General features: G+C 46.0%; 2 protein-coding genes, 1 long non-coding RNA gene, 4 other non-coding genes and 1 pseudogene across 15 annotated transcripts; 1 reads left to right on the top strand and 7 right to left on the bottom strand.

The window, feature by feature from the left end:
* Nucleotides 1-660: 660 nt before the first annotated feature.
* On the bottom strand, nucleotides 661-3,129 carry LOC123181661 (nucleoside diphosphate kinase 1). The gene is made up of 4 exons (XM_044593980.1): nucleotides 2,882-3,129; nucleotides 2,729-2,777; nucleotides 2,414-2,645; nucleotides 661-962 (listed from the first exon to the last, which is right to left on the bottom strand). The coding sequence occupies exons 1-4, from the start codon at nucleotides 2,936-2,938 to the stop codon at nucleotides 845-847; spliced, it is 456 nt and encodes a 151-aa protein (XP_044449915.1). The 5' UTR covers nucleotides 2,939-3,129; the 3' UTR covers nucleotides 661-844.
* On the bottom strand, nucleotides 1,160-1,280 carry LOC123183717 (small nucleolar RNA SNORD14). The gene has a single exon (XR_006492749.1). It is a non-coding gene; the product is annotated as a small nucleolar RNA SNORD14 (small nucleolar RNA).
* Nucleotides 1,343-1,489, bottom strand: LOC123183917 (small nucleolar RNA snoR2/U65). Its single transcript, XR_006492903.1, has one exon. It is a non-coding gene; the product is annotated as a small nucleolar RNA snoR2/U65 (small nucleolar RNA).
* Nucleotides 1,548-1,696, bottom strand: LOC123183840 (uncharacterized; annotated as a pseudogene).
* On the bottom strand, nucleotides 1,762-1,855 carry LOC123183849 (small nucleolar RNA Z152/R70/R12). Its single transcript, XR_006492838.1, has one exon. It is a non-coding gene; the product is annotated as a small nucleolar RNA Z152/R70/R12 (small nucleolar RNA).
* On the bottom strand, nucleotides 1,910-2,009 carry LOC123183844 (small nucleolar RNA R11/Z151). Its single transcript, XR_006492834.1, has one exon. It is a non-coding gene; the product is annotated as a small nucleolar RNA R11/Z151 (small nucleolar RNA).
* A 2,489-nt stretch (nucleotides 3,130-5,618) lies between the features above and the next one.
* Nucleotides 5,619-6,768, bottom strand: LOC123181659 (uncharacterized). The gene has a single exon (XM_044593979.1). The coding sequence runs from the start codon at nucleotides 6,506-6,508 to the stop codon at nucleotides 5,912-5,914; it is 597 nt and encodes a 198-aa protein (XP_044449914.1). The 5' UTR covers nucleotides 6,509-6,768; the 3' UTR covers nucleotides 5,619-5,911.
* Nucleotides 6,769-8,793: 2,025 nt separating this feature from the next.
* LOC123181662 (uncharacterized) lies at nucleotides 8,794-12,294 on the top strand. Of its 9 annotated transcripts, none has more exons than XR_006491799.1 (5): nucleotides 8,798-9,729; nucleotides 9,802-11,028; nucleotides 11,213-11,308; nucleotides 11,412-11,443; nucleotides 11,798-12,294. It is a non-coding gene; the product is annotated as an uncharacterized lncRNA (long non-coding RNA). The 9 variants fall into 9 exon arrangements; XR_006491796.1 differs by having other exon boundaries at nucleotides 11,790-12,294; XR_006491800.1 differs by lacking the exon at nucleotides 11,798-12,294 and having other exon boundaries at nucleotides 8,794-9,729; nucleotides 9,802-10,090; nucleotides 10,188-11,308; nucleotides 11,412-11,601.
* The last annotated feature ends 5,496 nt before the right edge of the window (nucleotides 12,295-17,790 follow it).

Here is a 17,790-nt window from a genome sequence, read left to right as displayed (position 1 = left end):
GGGCCTCCTCTTATCCGCCCTAGATATTGACCATATATGAAGGGCGTTAGTCACTGACTGGGTCATCGATCCCATCCTAAGGGGCATTTGAGAAGCTCGGCTGTACATTGTTCCAATAGCATAGCAAAAGTATTATGAGCTCGAGTTCACGTGAGCTCAAATGAACAGTACTTTCAAAAAGAAAGTTTAATTCTTTTGACAAAAATTGATTTTTGTTCTTATGCACGTAAATTTTCACAATGGAATCACATTCGTCCAGATGTGAAAAAGAACTAAATCAAATTTAGTTTTTCTCCCACACCTCCACAAATCATCTTTTGTTGCTCCAACAGATTAAAATCCCACAAGAAGACAACCGTGATGTATTTTGAAACACCTATTTTAGGTCATCTATTAAAGTTGGAAGGTTTTTGGTGGTAAAAATGACCAGAGTTACATATTGCCTTATTTTGGCAAAAACATACAGCTACAATACCAATGCTGTTAACGATATTAATAGTTTTCCCTATCACATTCTATAACATTGAGTGTGCATCAAACAAAACTAAGCACATCAATTTGCTGTGAAGATCATGAGTTTGGCATTCTGCTACTAACCGGCAAAAGAAAAGTATGGCAAAGCCATAATCAAAGCACAACAAAAGCATGAAATGCAACTCATATCAAAGCAATACCATATATCAAATATAGAGCAGCAGATACCGCTTGGATGCCCAAGCACAAGGAGATAACTTCAGTTCACACAAACAAGGTTCCCAAGATACAAATCTCAAAACTGTAAACAACCAAAGACTAGTTTGGTAGATGCTTAATGAAACCTGCACTCAACCACTCATGACACATCTTAGGCCTCATAGATCCAGTTGTGCTGGCTGCTCCTCCACTCTGCAATGCCCTCAGGGAACCACAGGGCGATCTCCTTCCTCGCACTCTCAACTGAGTCGCTTCCATGGATGACGTTCCTGGATGATGCAGATAAAAGTTTTAGAATGCAACCAGATAGCACAATTTATAATGATACATAGGGAGACACTAGTGTATTAAACAGGCATAAGCAGCAGGTTCAAGTGCACTGAGTGCGCTGATCTGTAGATGGCCTCGAACATTGTATTATTTTTCTGATATAAAAAAAGAAGATTAAAAACTAGGAAAATCAACATGGCTCAGACATCCAAGGAAGGAATTAGCAGCATTAGCTCTCAAGCCTGGCAGGGCGAAAGCTCTTAGGCGGCAACTGCAAATGTTTTGAGAAACAAGCCTTAGTTTTATCATCATCGCCATTTGAGTTCCCCAAATTTCAAAACAACTACAACAAATATTATGCTATGGCTATGCAGTCAAGAAGTGTAATCACAAAAAACGGCTCTGTGTACCGACTGAATCACAGCCACAGGTTCCTATCAAATGTGAAAAGTCCAAGAACTCTCTCTTGGCACAATGTAGCATCTCCAGTCAAGGCATGTCGCTAATGGAGACGTGGCATCGGGCCCAAGCAAAATCAACAAAATACTGACAATATAATCTAGTTACGATAAAGAGAAGAAAGCATTGCAGAAATCCTCGTTTAAAATCAAGCACACAGCTGAATCAAGCCGGTGCAATTGGGTAATACCATCCCAGACAAAACCACAGAGGTTATGATAAACACGGCAGTGTCATACGGCACTTCCTATGGTCTAGAGCTCTTCACCGAGACAAGAAAGAAACAAAAGCAAAAACCATATCAGAATATGTAACTGGGAGGACCAAGTGGAACAAAGCAATGCTCAGTGGAAAGAGAAGTCGTTTTTGGTTTGAAGGCTCACAGTGACCGATGCCACTACTGCCAAAAACCTATATGAATCATCATCGCATCGCAGAAAAAATTAGAATGAAAACCAAGATAAAATCAATGAAAGAGAATACGGAAAGGCTTCAGTGTGTGTAACAACATGAATCGATCAATGACAGACGAATCTGCCTCACCGAAATCCGCTAAGATCCTTTCGGACCTGAATCATCACAAGCCAATCCCTACTCCAAATCATACATGAATGACTAAAGTGCACACATACAACCATGAGCCATAAGTTCTGTCATACAATCAAACGCCTAGAGTCTGAATAAATCAGCAAGTAACGCAAACAAGATTTTATGAACTGAATAATTCATGTAAAATATTTCCCCTTTTGGACGATTTAGGCTTAGTTGGCTTAGTTTCCACTAAGCCTCGGCTAAACAACTCAGACGACATCAAATATTTGATTTGACTGCACCAAATAAGTAGTCTGCAACACAATCTCTCCACTACACATTCAAGTATCGAGGATTTTTGAATTGAATATTAAAGGCACAGTAACACGCAATCAGGATAAGCTATACACCATTCAACTCAATAACTACTTTCACTGACAACTTCAGGGTAAAATCTAACCTGCCGATGTCGACGGCAAAGTCACCACGGATGGTGCCGGGCTCAGAGGCCAGGGGGTTGGTGGCGCCAATTATCTTGCGTCCAGTGGAGACGACGCTCTTGCCCTCCCAGACCATAGCGACGACAGGGCCGGAGACGATGTACTCCACGAGCCCAGCGAAGAAGGGCTTGGAGGACAGATCGGCGTAGTGCTGCTCGGCGAACGACTTCTCCACGTTCTGGAGCTTCAGACCTGCATAGCCAGCTCGCAGATCAGCAAGCAAATCTTCACCAAAACCGTAATTCAAGCACGAACGTGAGAGTTGTACTGGTTACCTTTGAGGTAGAAGCCCTTCTTCTCGAAGCGGCTGATGACCTCACCGATCTGATTGAAGCAGAAACAAAAACAGTAGCACGGAGATGTCAGCACGAGCTAGCAGCGGAGCAAACGAGCCGACGGGAGAGAAGAGAAAAGCAGGAGGCGCTTACGAGGCCCCTCTGGACGCCATCAGGCTTGATCATGATGAAGGTCTGCTCCGACGCCATTGGTGCTGTGCTAAGCTTGAGATTTCTGATTGGGTTTGGACGGCGAGGGAGGGTGAGGGAAACCCTAGCGAGGGGCTCGGGCGAATATATAGCGGCCGGCCCGGCGACCGCGCACGTGTCTCTCGGTGGTGTCGTACCGTGCTACGGGCCTGGGCCTTATTCAGTGCTGCTGCCGCGAACAAGCAAGAAACAAAGGCTTTGTGGGCTGAATAGGAGTAACTCTCTATCAAAGAGCCCTAAATGAAAGAAATACTACCCCTCAAAAAATGAAAGAAAAACTTCCACTCAGGGATATAATTTCGGCTATCCCCTGAAACAATTTGCGCTAAATCCCTGAAACATATGCTACAAAATTAACAAGAATTATTCCCCGGTCAACTTTGATTAGTTATTTAAAAATATTTGGAACTAATGTTTGAATGGCTTTGACACATGGATTTAAAGATATCGGGTGATATATCGGAGCATACATAGTTGTCAGATAAATATATCTGATTTTTTCAGCATTCTTTTTTACAACATATATAATTTTATTACTGAAAATAGTATGGTGTCAATGCTGGAGGATAACAAATGTATGATTCCATTTTTATTTACTAACTAATTGATAAATACTGGCAAATTCTTTACTATAAGACAAAAATTGCATTATATGTGTTATTTAGATAATATTGTTCTTAATTTATATAACTAAACAATACCCTGCGCGTTGCTAGGGACATTTGTATGGGATAACATTAGCATGTTAACTTGTAGATTATTCCTTTTCTGAGCATGGTAGCATGAAACATGACAAAGAATAATCAATAACTATAATTGTTAATACACAAAAATATATATAATTATTACTCCCTCCGTAATAAGAGCGTTTAGATAACTAAAGTAGTTATCTAAACGCTCTTATATTAGTTTACGGAGGGAGTATCATGCAATAATAAATCTTGTAGTTTTCTTAATGTCTAGCAAACATATGGAACTATATACATAATATGGCTAATAAGGAGCAATTAACTTCATATCAATATATCATCAGAGATAAATATATGTACAAAAATTGGACATATGAAAGGTTCTGCTAGGCTTAAAGACTACATGTACATCTCGCAAGAAATACACGCTTGACAGGTCTACATGTCTCCTCGCTTCAAGCTTTGTCTCAAGTTTTTGCCAGCCTTAAATGTTATATGTTTGATAGGTCTACACGTCTCCTCGCTTCAAGTTTTGTCTCCAGTTTTTGCTAGCCTTAAATGTTATATGCACATCCTACCAAAAAAGACATGCTTGATAGGTCTACATGCGTCCTTGCTTCATGTGTTGTCTCTAACAGTGGACATTATCTATGCTATATCAGTTATCTATGCTTTATAGTTTACTGTAAACGTCAAAATAAGTGAAGAAATACAACTCGAGAGATAGTTACAAAAGGGAAAAGGAGATATAACCAGCCTAGATTCAACTCACTTGGTAGTGTATTCAGCAGACTTGGATGTGTTGCGACTTGACTCGGCTGAGGAAGGGAAAGATTTGTTTTGGTTCAGTTTGTTCCGGTCCACTTATGTTCGGTCAGTTCCGTAATAGAATGCAAAAAAAGTATCAGTGTGCAAACCGTGGTATCATGCAAGGAAGAGTTGTTGATGTGGCGTAATTGCTGAGGTGGATAGGTTGCATGTCAAGAGAAATATGATAGTGGGGATGAACTATTTATGTATTAGGGTTTTTATCATTTTGCCACTAGTCGTCTCGCTGCTCAATTTTGCCATCAGAAGTTACAACTGCTAAAAAGTGCCATCATTCCATGAGATGCTTTATAAAAAAATGGCATTGTTGCATTAGATGTTCGCTCAAAACGCGATTCTACACTATCACTATCAGGTTAAACCTGTTGAACATGTCATATGACCAAAATATGCCTAGACCAACATGTCCGATCTCACAATGATAAAGCATGGGTCCCACTTGTCAGCAATAAGCAAGGGATTAGTTTTAGAGGAAATTAAGGACGCTATTGGGGGTTGAGTGGGACCCACACTATCGTAGTGAGATAAAGGGGGGCTGTCATGTTGGTCCATGGGTGTTTTGATCATTATAACATGGTAAACGGGTTTTGAGCTAACAGTAATGATGCTTAGTGGCATTTTTTAGCATGCGCTAACACAGTTAATGGCATAAATGATGAAACCCCTAGGTATTATAGCTATGATGATTTTGTAAATACATTTTTTTTCAATTTCTTTACCACATCCGTGTCACGTGCGCACTGGTTTATTCCGGTGGACATATTGGGTCAAATAAAGATTAGTGTGTGGTTCTATATCGGTTGATACGTGGAGTATTATATTTGCATCGCCGACCCAAAAATTAAATATATCGGCCTAAATTCAGAAACTTGTGTTTCAAACAAGCAAATGCAAACAAGCACGCAATCACCATCGCAGCAACACAAATGCGGCACGTGGTGGAAACGGTCACAAAGGAAGAAGAAGGAAAAGAAAATTTCTCGGGGATTCCTATGCTAGATTAGATAATTTTAGAGAGATATTAGTTGTACTCCCACATTGCAGGACTGGCGGTGCGAACAGAGCCGTTCACCCGTCGCTGCGGTCGAGATGAATGCAAAGCTCGCATTCAGATCGATGCACCTGACAAAATGTTCAAAATGTATATTGTCACAGTAAATCCGAGTGCCAATTTTGATTATGTATTTCATTCCTTTCTGCTAAGTGTATATATGATCAAAGATAGTCCAACAGATACCAAGGAAATGGATGCATTCACATCGGGTCTACGTAATCCTCATTCATCGTCCAGTTGTTATAGGAGTATTAGCCGATTCGATTCGAAACTTCAGCCAAAAATACGAGTACCAGTAGTATGATTGATCTATATCAAGAAGCAGTCAAGATCGTGAGACAGTTTTGACCAAGACTCTGAATCGTCTGATCGATCAGCCAGCCGCCTTGCTCGCACCGTCCGTCATTTTGGCGATCGTGGCGCCACCGCCGTGGACCGCCGCGTGGGGCCTGCCTCGGCATCGCCGTCCTCCCTCTTCTCCACGACCGCCGCCTCCTCCTCGCCGTTCTCCGTGGAGGGCCCCTCGAGGTCGTCGCGGACGCGGAACGAGGCGTGGAGCACGATGACCGGGACGCCCACCGCCAGCGCGGCCATGAGGTTGGCCACGGCGCCGGCCGCGGCGATGTCGGCGAGCACGAGCGCGACGAACGCCGCGGCGACGAGCCGGCGGAGCAGCGCCAAGCGCGGGAACGGCGCGAGGAGGCCGAGGCAGACGAGGAGGACCTTGGAGGCGGCCATGAGGAAGAGCACCGACGCCCGGTGCCCCGCCGCGGCCAGCGACGCGAGGAGGAGCGCCCACTGCAGCGAGGCGTAGTGGTACCGGAACGTGCGCGCGTTGCGGACCCCGCGCACCGCCGCGGCCTCCGCGTCCGCCGCCGCGCCGAACGCCGACGGCCGCGGCGCGAACCGCGCCAGCGCGCGCCGCGCCCCCCTGGCGGCCGCGCACGCCCTGTCGACCGCCCGCCGGAACGCGCCCGCGCTCCCGGCGCCGGCAGTCATCGCTCGCCTCGGCAGCGGCTGCTTGATGGGCGGTGGTGCCTGCCGAGATTCGCCGCTCCGGTTGCTGGGTTTGGACTCAAGGGAGCCGGATGGCACGGGACGGGGGCCGGAGCGAGTCAAAGACGCGGGTTTTAACAAACGGCGCGCCCGGGGTTAAAGGCGGGGCCTCGCCCTCGCCGTGACGGCGAAAAACCGGGACTTTTCCACTCGTTTCCGCGTCGGTTTTGTTGCGGCAGCGACCTGGTCGGTGCGGCATGGTTGGTTCTTCCCCGAACGTTTGGCCGCGGGGCACCAACACGATCCTCCCCTACTTTTCTTTTTGGCAATATATTGCGATGTTGTTTTCTGAACAGAACAAGTACGAATACACGACGACTCAGCTTCTGTTCCTTCTGTTTTTAAAACACGGAGAAGATTTGCGTATCTTCTATTTACAGAAGGAAATTATTTGTTTCGTAAGCTATCAATTGGATTATTAAGAATTTTATTGCATGCATTTCTTGCGTTGACTGAAGCATAAACTAGCCGCTGCATAGAGCTCCCTTTCCTTTCCATGAGTGTGGAAGAGGCATCTCACTTGGTGCAGTCATGTCCAGCCTCGACGGAGAGAGGTGGCCCTTGGCAGAGTAAATTTCATATTTATGGTTAGGGTACTCTAAAACTATCATTTCTGTCCAAAATTACAAAAGACCATCGCTTCTGCGCTAAGTGGATAACAAAACATACTGATTATTGCGTTAGCTCGTTCTAACAGCAAAACTGACAGGTTGAGCCGACCTGTCAGACTGATGTGGCATGCTTGCGTGGACAACATGCTGAGTTAGACCACGGGCCACGTGTCAATGAGTCAAGTATTTTATCTTTTTTTCTTGCTTCATCTCTCCTGCACCCGTGACACCACATCTCCCTGCGCTCGACCTTCTTCCGTCGTCCGCTCCAGCCACCTCACCTCACACGGCGGCGCCGCCCTACGAGCTCCCCCCGGCACCGGCCGTCAGATCCAGGCACCGGCCGCCGGATGCATCCTGCAAGGCGTCGTGGCGCGCTGCCTCCTCCCCAACGAGCCTACCACATCAAACTCGACGGCGCGGCGCAGATGGGCGTTGAGCTGCAACACCGCCGTAGTGACTGACCACCCGGCGCACCTGTCAGGCGGGCGGGCACGCTGTGCCTCAACCTTGACGGAGCGGGCACGCGGGGCCTCGACCGCGCGAAGCGGGTAGGGGCACGAGCACGCGGGGGACTCGGCCTCGCCGGAGCGGGCAGGAGCGTGCGCACGCGGGGACTCGGCCTCACCGGAGCGGGCAGGGCGCAGGGCCTCGGCCTCGCCAGAGCGGGCAGGGGTGCGGGCATGCGGGCTTGGCCTTGCTGGAGCTGGCAGGAGCGCGGGCACGAGGGCTTCGGCCTTGCCGGAGCGGGAGGGGCTCGCGCGGGAGGCTCGGCCTAGCCGGAGGATGCTGGGGCGCGGGGGTTCGGCCTCGCCGGTGCGGGCAGGGTCAGCCGCCGCCGCTGTTCTTCCATGGCCGCCGCTCCGATGGGAAGGAAGAAGGGGAGGAGACAAGAGGTGTGTGGCTGACAGGTGGGATCCCCGTCCACCTCAGCAGGTCAATGATTGACTAGGACTAGTCTTCGCCACATCAGCCTGGACAGATGGGTCCCACCCGTCAGTTCTGCTATTAGACGCGCTCAATTTCGAATTAGTGCTATTTGTTATCCACTTGGCGCAGAAGCGGTGGTATTTTGTGATTTTTGGCAAAAAAAAAATAGTTTGGAGTACCCTAGCCACACATGTGGTAGTTTTGAGCAATTTACTCGGTCTTGCCACCTTTGAGCTTTTGGCTACAACAAACATGATTTTGATATTATTGTTCATCAGTCAACTATGGGATCATTAGGAGGAAAATCGTTTTGGGAGAATGGAAGTGCTTCATTCAACCAACAATTGTGGAAAGCTCACCCTCTGCACAAGTCGTGGAGGAGGAATTGTTTGGTCAGAACCTGGAGGATGCAACTGAAATGTTCCTCGAGTAACCCCCTTTCTTCTTATAAATATCTCACAAATTTCTTTTTTTACAACATCTTTAAATACTTCCAAATGTACGTGAATGGTTGAACATGTTTTCCGGCGATACGCTTTCAGTGAGAGGAGACGTTCGCGTCGACTACGAGACGCCTACGGTGACTTCGTAAAATCTCAAGATGATATGCCGGTTCAGTCTCTCGGAGATGCTCGTAGGGACAAGGTGTGCGTATCTGCGTTCATAGGGATGAATGTATGCGCGTTCATATGAGCGCTTGCGTCTATCTCCACTACTATTAAACAATCCAACAAGATTTTTCCTAAGTTCACCCCATAATTACCCTCAGTGCATTTCAGAAAATGTACATGGACCCATTACCACTGCATGATTAGACCTACTAACTTAATCTAACCGCCAGCGTTAATCTAATCCATACTCTGTGTGCACTTAGCAAATTACATTGACTGGCCGTACTCCACCTTTAAAGAAAATTACCCACCATGCCACCCATAAGTGAAAAGTAACGATTTGACAGTAAGGCGTTTTTTTTTCGTACCTGCATCGGGCCTCCGCCTCTGCCGCGTCGCTGCGCTGTTAGGCCTGCTCCGTCCCTCACATCCTTCCCGCTTCCATAGCCCCCGAACCCTAGCCGGTTGCGCCTCCGCAGAAGAGGAATCGGTGGTGGAGAGGATTGGTCGAACACCGGAAGTCCAAGACCTGCGACTGATTTTGCGGCGCATCAGCACCAGGCGATGGTGGGTATCCTGTACGTGCCGGTGGATCTACATAATGTGTCGGCGCAGGGCTGACACTGCAGCCAGGTGACGTCGCTACCGCCGCCGAGCACCATGTAGAGCTGCCGCGCGAGCCGGCCCACTCCGACACGCGAGAAGTACTCACCGCTCCCTGCCCGACGGCGGACACCACGGCCCCTGTGTCTCTGTTGCCAACGCCTCGAAGACCGGCGTGGTCTTGGCCGGCTTCAGATCGGGGGCCCGGGGAGTCGCTGTGTAGGCGGGCGAGCACGTGGGACCTGTATCTCTGGTGCCGGCCCTGCTCCTCCGGGAGGAAGTCCCTGGAGTCGAGCCGCAGGGTGAGCCCGCTCTGGTGAAGGAGTGGGTCGAGGAGAACGACCTGCGCTGTTCTTCAATCGCGTTCTGGTGAAGGAGTCAATCGCTGGTGAACGACATGCTTAATCTTGTACGAATTCTGAAGTTTGCTTTTCTCCTGCTATCTTCCCCATGAATCGCTAACTGGAATTAATGGAATTAGGAACATCCGATTGCTTTCAACATGATCAACCTCTGCCCTTTTATTCGTGGAAGAAGCAGCCCGTGAGGACGACCTGTTCTCCTTTTCAATCTGGTGCGTAAGTCTGAAGTTTCTCTTTCTCATGCCATGTTCCCATGAATAGCTCCCTAGAACTGACAGAATTCTGATCACAAGACTGCTTTCAACTTGATCAAGCTTTCCCTTTTATAAGAAGAAGAATCAGCCGGGGTTGTATTTTGTCTACTGAGATGGAAGAAGAGGCTAACACATCGTACCATGCCAACATGAGGTACCAAGCTTTCCCTTTCACTTTTACTTTTCTCTCATCCTGAAATATGGCACTTGCATAAGTTTTTTTTGCTGATGATCACTTTACAATTGCATAGCTATATTTTCCGTTTTGGTACCTCATGTTTGCATGGATTTTAAAAATTCGGATGAAGCTTGGGCATTTTGGTTTAGCTGTGGTGATCAAAAGGGCTTTGAGGTCCGAAAAAGGTATATGAACAATAGATCCGCCGATGCCAAGGTAACGCCAGGTCGATTTGTTTGTGCAAGGAAATGGAATGCTTAATCTCTTTTTCCAAAGTAAATTCAATTGTCAGGTCTGAAAATGTACAAGTAGCAAGGGCTACATAGGCTAATTCAGTTAACAAGTATGAACACTAAATTCAGTTATCAACTAATCGGCCCGCAACGGTGCGACAACGACGGTGTGCGCAGCCGACCTGAAGCCATGCAGATGGGTGTGCAGGTCGTCGATGTGGGGTTGCTGCGCGCGTATGCCGAGGTGTTCATCACGGGCGACGACTCGAGGGGGGCGACGAACAGGACGCCCTTGGACCGGCATGGCGGGGAGGCCATGTAGCACGTGTTGCTCTGATTGCCCTGTATCCTGGACGCCGCCGACCACAGGGGCTCCAGCTGCACGTGTTTCCCGGCCGCCTCCAACCAGAGGGGGCTCTTGCGACGTGTTGCTTTGTTTCCCGGCCACTGCGGACAGCGAGGGCTCCCTTTGCACGTGTTGCTTTGTATCCCGGCCACCGTTGACCACTCGGGCTCCGGCTTCACGTGTTGCTCTGCGTCCACTGCTTCTTTGGCGAGCTAATGGCGACGACGAGGACGCGCCCTGAGCTCGTTCTACCGCGATGAAGAACCATTTTTTTTAGAGGTAGAATGGGAATTCTAGGGGAACGAGGAGATTATTGAAATCAGGAGGTCATCATGGTATGGATATTTTTATTGTTTTTATCTGTTTCATACTACTATTGGATTTTGTTGTTTCTCACTAAGAGCTATTTGACTTATATAATCCCAATGTTCTGTTGTTATTTTCCAAACTATTAAAAACTGGGTGTGTGCTTTATTGTGAGCGTTCACGAGAGAAGCTTACTACTATTTGGAATAACAGGTTGCAAATACCTTCGTTGCTCTGGACCTTGTCATGGAAGGATTAACACTAAATGACCATAAATGAACTACATTGGCTAGGACCTTCAGATTATGAGTAAGCGTGGTTCCACCTTTAGTGGTTTGTGCATCTGATTTGTACGTTAGCGAGTTCTATGACTGATTTCACGTGTTCCTGACATTGCTTGGTACAACCGCAGGGGCGAGGATGTCTTATTGATGCAACTTGATGGTTTGTTTCTGTGTGAACTAGCAATCTTTTGTTTCTTAGATGCGCAAACTTGTATCTCAAAAGAAAAAAGACTAGCAATGTTTTCAAACTTGTATCCCAGAACTATGATGAATTATGTCATTTGATGAGCTTCTGTGGAAACTACTAATTTCCGTTGCCTCTATATACACACTTGCATATCTTTTTTCCCGGTGCCTATTGGCAGTGGCACATTCTTAGGTACCAACTAAAAGAAAATAAGATTGAAAATGTATTTTTCTTTGGTTGGGAATATTATACCTCAAATTTAGTTTAGTTTAGATCCAATGATTACTCTAAGCTATGAATAACACGTGAATTATGTCAGTTATGCAGTTTAAGAGGTCATGGCTGCGAGTATGACAAACAATTATATCTGCGTTACATGATGAGTATCTACATATTACCATGGTTTCCCGCGAGGTATTGGTGATGGCGTTGGTTGCCAAGATGCACTACCGGAGGGGGGCGGCATAATGCAAATATACTTGGTCACAATTTAATTTTCTTCATGGACTGATTTTGTATCAATTAGTTAACGATATTTGGTACTTGTTATGCAATGGACTTGGGAATGTATTCATAAAGCATGATATTTTCCAGTCATTTTAAGGACTTAGAAATTATATGCTATCTGCATGAGATTTCAGCTTCACAGAAAGTAGGTTTACATTGTTAATAGAATTACTATGTTTCATAATGAAATATATTTTAGTCGAGACGTGCGTTGCACGTGCATACTTACTAGTACTATGTTAAAAAGGAACAAATATCTCACTCTTAAAAAAAGAAAAGAATTCCCACAAAAAAAGAGAAAAGAACAAATCAATCAAAGGAACAACTTTTTTTAGACAAACTCCAAAGCTTTATTCAAACCGTCACAATGTTTACACGTACGAAGGTAAGACCATGCGGCTGCCCAAGCCACACATGTCGGCCAGCCGGTAGGGATAAATCATGCTTCGCGAGTTTGTGAGCCTCGACATTCGAGCTCCTGGACTCATGACTAAGAGTACGTGAAATAAAAGTACTCTTATGATCTACTACTTCATGAATGATTGCGCCATAGGAAGTCGGATTCTTGCTACAGATATCATCGATCACCACTTTGCAATCCGACACCACCTTGATCCTTCGCTCATATAGATCATCTGATAGGGCCAGGCCTTCTCTTATTGCCAAACACTCGAGGACAGCTGAATCTCCATTGTTGGGAAAGTCAATTGCTGAAGCCCTCAGGAACACGCCCTCGGCATCTCTAGCTATCGCCCCCACTGCACCATATCTTCCTCCTCTCCCTACGGCTGCATCAACGTTCAATTTTGCCATACCCGCAGGTGGTGCGGTCCAAGGTAGTTGTTGAGTCCTTGGTGGGTTAACTTGCTGTACTGACTTCTTCTCGATGCATTTCAGTTCGGATAAATAGGACTGGACAAAAGCCATGAATGGAGAAAGAACTCTGATAAATTTGCTCGTGAATTGCCTTTCGATGAGCTCCTCACAACACCCAAAGGGTAACGATGAAGGCAATGAAGTCATCATGCGATAAAGATTCATGCATGGAGAACAACCATGTTTTCGCATTATCATCTCAATGCTTACTCAGGTTGTCGATGATCGACTCCAAAGACAGCGCCCAAGTGCTCCTGGAGACGGCACGGTTCAGCAAGGCATGGCGCCATGTATCCTCTGCTCCACAAAGGTGACAAGCTCCTGTGTTTGACATATTGCGATGGTTTAAAAGAGCTGATGTAGGTATAGAGTTTTGTGCCAATCTCCAAAGAAAGTTTTTCAGCTTTGATGGGACCTTGATCCCCCATAATTTTTTCCATCCCATGCTGTCCAAATAAGAGTGAAACGAACCCTCCTCTCCATCTAAACATGCCTCCCTGCTGAGTTTGACTCACTGGATCGTCTTATATGCTGACCTGACAGTAAAGATTCCCCTTCTATATTCACTCCATGCCCAAAAGTCCTCCACTTGCCTAGTACAAAGAGGAATAGCCATGATCGCTTCCGCATCTATAGGGATGAAAACTAATCGCACTAGTTGCTCGTTCCAAGATGAGGTTGTGCTATTAATCAACTCAGACACCTTACTTGGAGGCGCGGGCATGAGAGATGTCAGTGGCCGCTTCATGTTTTCCTTGGGAATCCAATTGTCAGACCAAATATTAGTTGTTTCTCCATTGCTTATTCTCTTAAAAGACCATGTACCATTATATCTCTGCCATCAATAATAGATCTCCAAATCTGGGAAGGATGAGGGCCCAGAGTGGCTTCAAATAATGCGTGTTTCGGGAAGTAAACGGACTTTAAAATCCTGGCACTCAAGGATGATGGATTTTGAAGGATCCGCCATGACTGCCTTGCCAGCAACGCTAGGTTAAAGAGTTCTAGGTCACGGAAGCCAAGCCCTCCCAAGTACTTGGGCTTTGTCATAACATCCCATGCTACCCAACACGGTTTATGTTTTCCTTGCTTGTTGCTCCACCAGAACTGCCGGATCAGAGAAGTCACACTCTCACAAAGGCCTCGAGGGAGTCAGAAGAATGACATGGAGTACACCGGTATTGCCTGCACTACAGATTTGATCAGTGCCTCCTTACCTGCGGCAGATAAAAGCTTCTCCATCCATTCCCTAACCTTCTCCCATACACCATCTCGTAGGTACTTAAAAGTCCCATTCTTCGAGTGACCCACTTCAGTTGGCATGCCAAGATATCTATCACTGAGAGATTCGTTTTCAACGTTCAAAGTATTCTTCATATTATCTCTAGTGTCCTGTGGGCACCCACGACTGAAAAATATCAAAGACTTATCATGGTTTATATGCTAACCTGATGCCAAGCAATAACTCTCCAGTAGGTTTGAAACTGCATTAGCCCCTTCAATGTTCGCCTTAAAAAGTAGCAGGCTATCATCAGCGAAGAGTAGGTGGTTGACGACCGGAGTCGTTGTAGTCACCTTGATACCCTCCAAGTGAGGTGACAAAGAACTGGATTTCAGGAGGCACGAAAGGCCCTCTGCTGCAATTAATAAGAGATAAGGGGATATCAGATCACCCTACTGGATGCCTCTTATAGGTGTGAATTGATCAAGCCTCACACCATTAAAGAGCACCGAGAACGAAACTGGTCGCACCATGTTCATCACAATTTGTACCCAAGATGGTGTGAAAACCAACTTCAACATCATGGCCATAAGATAGTCCCACTCAAGGCAATCATATGCCTTCATCATATCGAGCTTAAGTGCACTGTAACTGTTCACCTTTGCTCTGATGCGTTTCATAAAATGAAGGCATTCATATGCGCTAATTATGTTGTCAGTTATCAGCCTTTCGGGGACAAAAGCGGACTGCTCCTCTGAGATGATGTTAGGTAGAATCTGCCTTAGCCTGTTTGCCACCACTTTGGATGCATCTTGTACATTACATAAACTTATGCGTCTAAATTGGGACAATAAAGACGGGTTCATTACCTTTGGGATCAACACCAAAACCGTGTCATTAATGCACTCCGGACTGTCCTCCCCTCTGACAATCCTCAGTACTGCCTCAGTCACCTCAGAACCACAAAGATCCCAATGGCACTGGTAGAAGTGAGCCGGAAAGCCATCCGGACAGGAAGACTTGGTAGGAAAATATTGAAAAAGTGCATTCTTTACCTCCTCGGCTGTGTAAGGAGCCACCAGCATCTCGTTCATCTCGGCAGAGACCTTGGTTGGTACTGTTTCAAGGACTGCCCCCATATTGCTGACCCCCTCGCTAGTGTATAGAGTTTTATAAAAATCATGTACCTATCCCTTCAACTCCTCAGTATCATTACTCATCACCCCTAGCGAATTCTGTAATGCCTTGATCATATTTTTCTTTCTATAGATGCTAGCTCTCAGGTGGAAGAATTCGGTATTCTTGTCCCCCGAGGTTAGCCAATCAATCATGGACCTCTGCCTCCATAGCAGCTCCTCTCGGTGATACATCTCCACAAGCATTTCATTAACCTTTAGTTCAATATGTGATGGTGCAATCCGGCTCAGATTAGACCTTAGCTTCTCCAATTCTTTCTTCAATCTTTTTATTTCTTTTCGAACAGTTACAAAGGTGTTTGCGTTCCACCTTCTCAGATCATGTGAAATTGCTTGCAGCTTTGTTCGGAGCTGGTCTGCCCTACTGCATAGTTCTTCACATGTCCATGCTGTAGTGATGGTGTCTCGCCATGTCTCATGGCCTTCCCACATCACTTCGTAACAAAAAGTTCTAGGGTTCTACCGTCTCGGCTGTTTTCTATTCAGACTCAACAATATTGGACAATGATATGATGTGGCCGCTATCAAATGGGTTAGGTCTGCCAGGGGAAATCTTGCCGGGCAATCTGCATTTGCGAGGGCTCGATCAAGACGCGCCTTGGTATACATTCCCCCGTTACTTTCTTCTCGAAGGTCCAAAACCTGCCAATATATCCGACGTCAAGTAACATACAAACATCGACGGCGTCACGGAAAGCCTGAATCTGAGCGTTACTCCTCCCTCCTACACCCTCGTGCTCTTCGGGGCGCAAAACCTCATTGAAATCCCCTAAACACACCCACAGAAGGTTGCTAGTGGTTGATACGTCTCCAACGTATCTATAATTTTTGATTGTTTCATGCTGTTATATTATCATTCTTGGATGTTTTACAATCATTTTATAGTCATTTTATATCATTTTTTTTGGTAGTAACCTATTGACATAGTGCCAAGTGCCAGTTGATATTTTCTGCATGCTTTTTACATCGCAGGAAATCAATACCAAACGGAGTCCAAATGCAGCAAAACTTTTTCTACATTTTTTTGGACCAGAAGACATCCAGTGGGCTGGAGAAGCGCCTGGGGGGTGCTCCGAGGGAAGCACAACCCACCAGGGCACGCCAGGAGGCCCAGGCGCGCCCTGGTGGGTTGTGCCCACCTCGGGTGCCCCCTGAACCGAATCTTTGCTCTATAAATACCCCATTATTCCAGAAACCCTAGGGGAGTCGACAAAAATCAATTCCAGCCGCCGCAGGGTCCAGAACCACCAGATCCAATCTAGATACCATCACGGAGGGGTGCATCATGTCCATTGGTGCCTCTCCGATGATGCGTGAGTAGTTCTTTGTAGACTAACGAGTCCGTAGTTAGTAGCTAGATGGCTTCCTCTCTCTCGTTTAATTCTCAATACAATGGTCTCTTGGAGATCCATATGATATAACTCTTTTTGCGGTGTGTTTGTTGGGATCCGATGAACTTTGAGTTTATGATCAGATCTATCTTTTTATCCGTGAAAGTTATTTGAGTTTATTTGATCTCTTATATGCATGATTGCTTATAGCCTCGTATTTCTTCTCTGATATTTGGGTTTTGTTTGGCCAACTTGATCTATTTATCTTCCAATGGGAAGAGGTGCTTCGTAGTGGGTTCGATCTTACGGTGCTTGATCCCAGTGACAGAAGGGGAACCGACACGTATGTGTCGTTGCTACTAAGGATAAAATGATGGGGTCTATTTCTACATAAATAGATCTTGTCTACATCATGTCATCGTTCTTATTGCATTACTCCATTTTTCCATGAACTTAATACACTTGATGCATGCTGGATAGCGGTTGATGTGTGGAGTAATAGTAGTAGATGCAGGCAGGAGTCGGTCTACTAATCTTGGACGTGATGCCTATATAACGATCATTGCCTGGATATCGTCATGATTATTTGAAGTTCTATCAATTGCCCAACAGTAATTTGTTCACCCACCGTTTGCTATTTTCTCGAGAGAAGCCACTAGCGAAACCTACGGCCCCTGGATCTCTTTCTCATATTATTTGCCTTTACGATCTATTTTATTTGCCTTTTATTTTCAGATCTATTAAACCAAAAGTACAAAATACCTTTCTGCAATTTATTTTATTTGGCGTTCGATCTATCAATATTTACAACTCTCTCACGTCCGTTTGCCATCTCTGGCGCCGCTACCTGAAAGGGATTAACAACCCCTTTTACACGTCGGGCTGCGAGTATTGTTATTTGTGTGCAGGTGCTGTTTACGTAGAGTTTCTTGGTTCTCCTACCTGTTCGATAACCTTGGTCTCATCACTAAGGGAAATACCTACCGTCACTGTGCTGCATCATCCCTTCCTCTTTGGGGAAATACCGATGTAGTTCTAGCAGGCATCCAAAGGAATTTCTGGCGCCGTTGCCGGGGAGGATCGTCACCATATACCAGATTCCTAATCACAAATCTCATCTCCTCGCAATTTACATTATTTTCCATTTGCCTCTCGTTTTCTCTCCACTTCGCAAAGATTTGTCGTTTT

This window comes from Triticum aestivum, chromosome 1D, assembly GCF_018294505.1.
Source record: "Triticum aestivum cultivar Chinese Spring chromosome 1D, IWGSC CS RefSeq v2.1, whole genome shotgun sequence".
In the NCBI taxonomy this organism is placed as follows: Eukaryota; Viridiplantae; Streptophyta; class Magnoliopsida; order Poales; family Poaceae; genus Triticum; species Triticum aestivum.
This window is presented reverse-complemented; position numbering and strand designations above follow the sequence as displayed.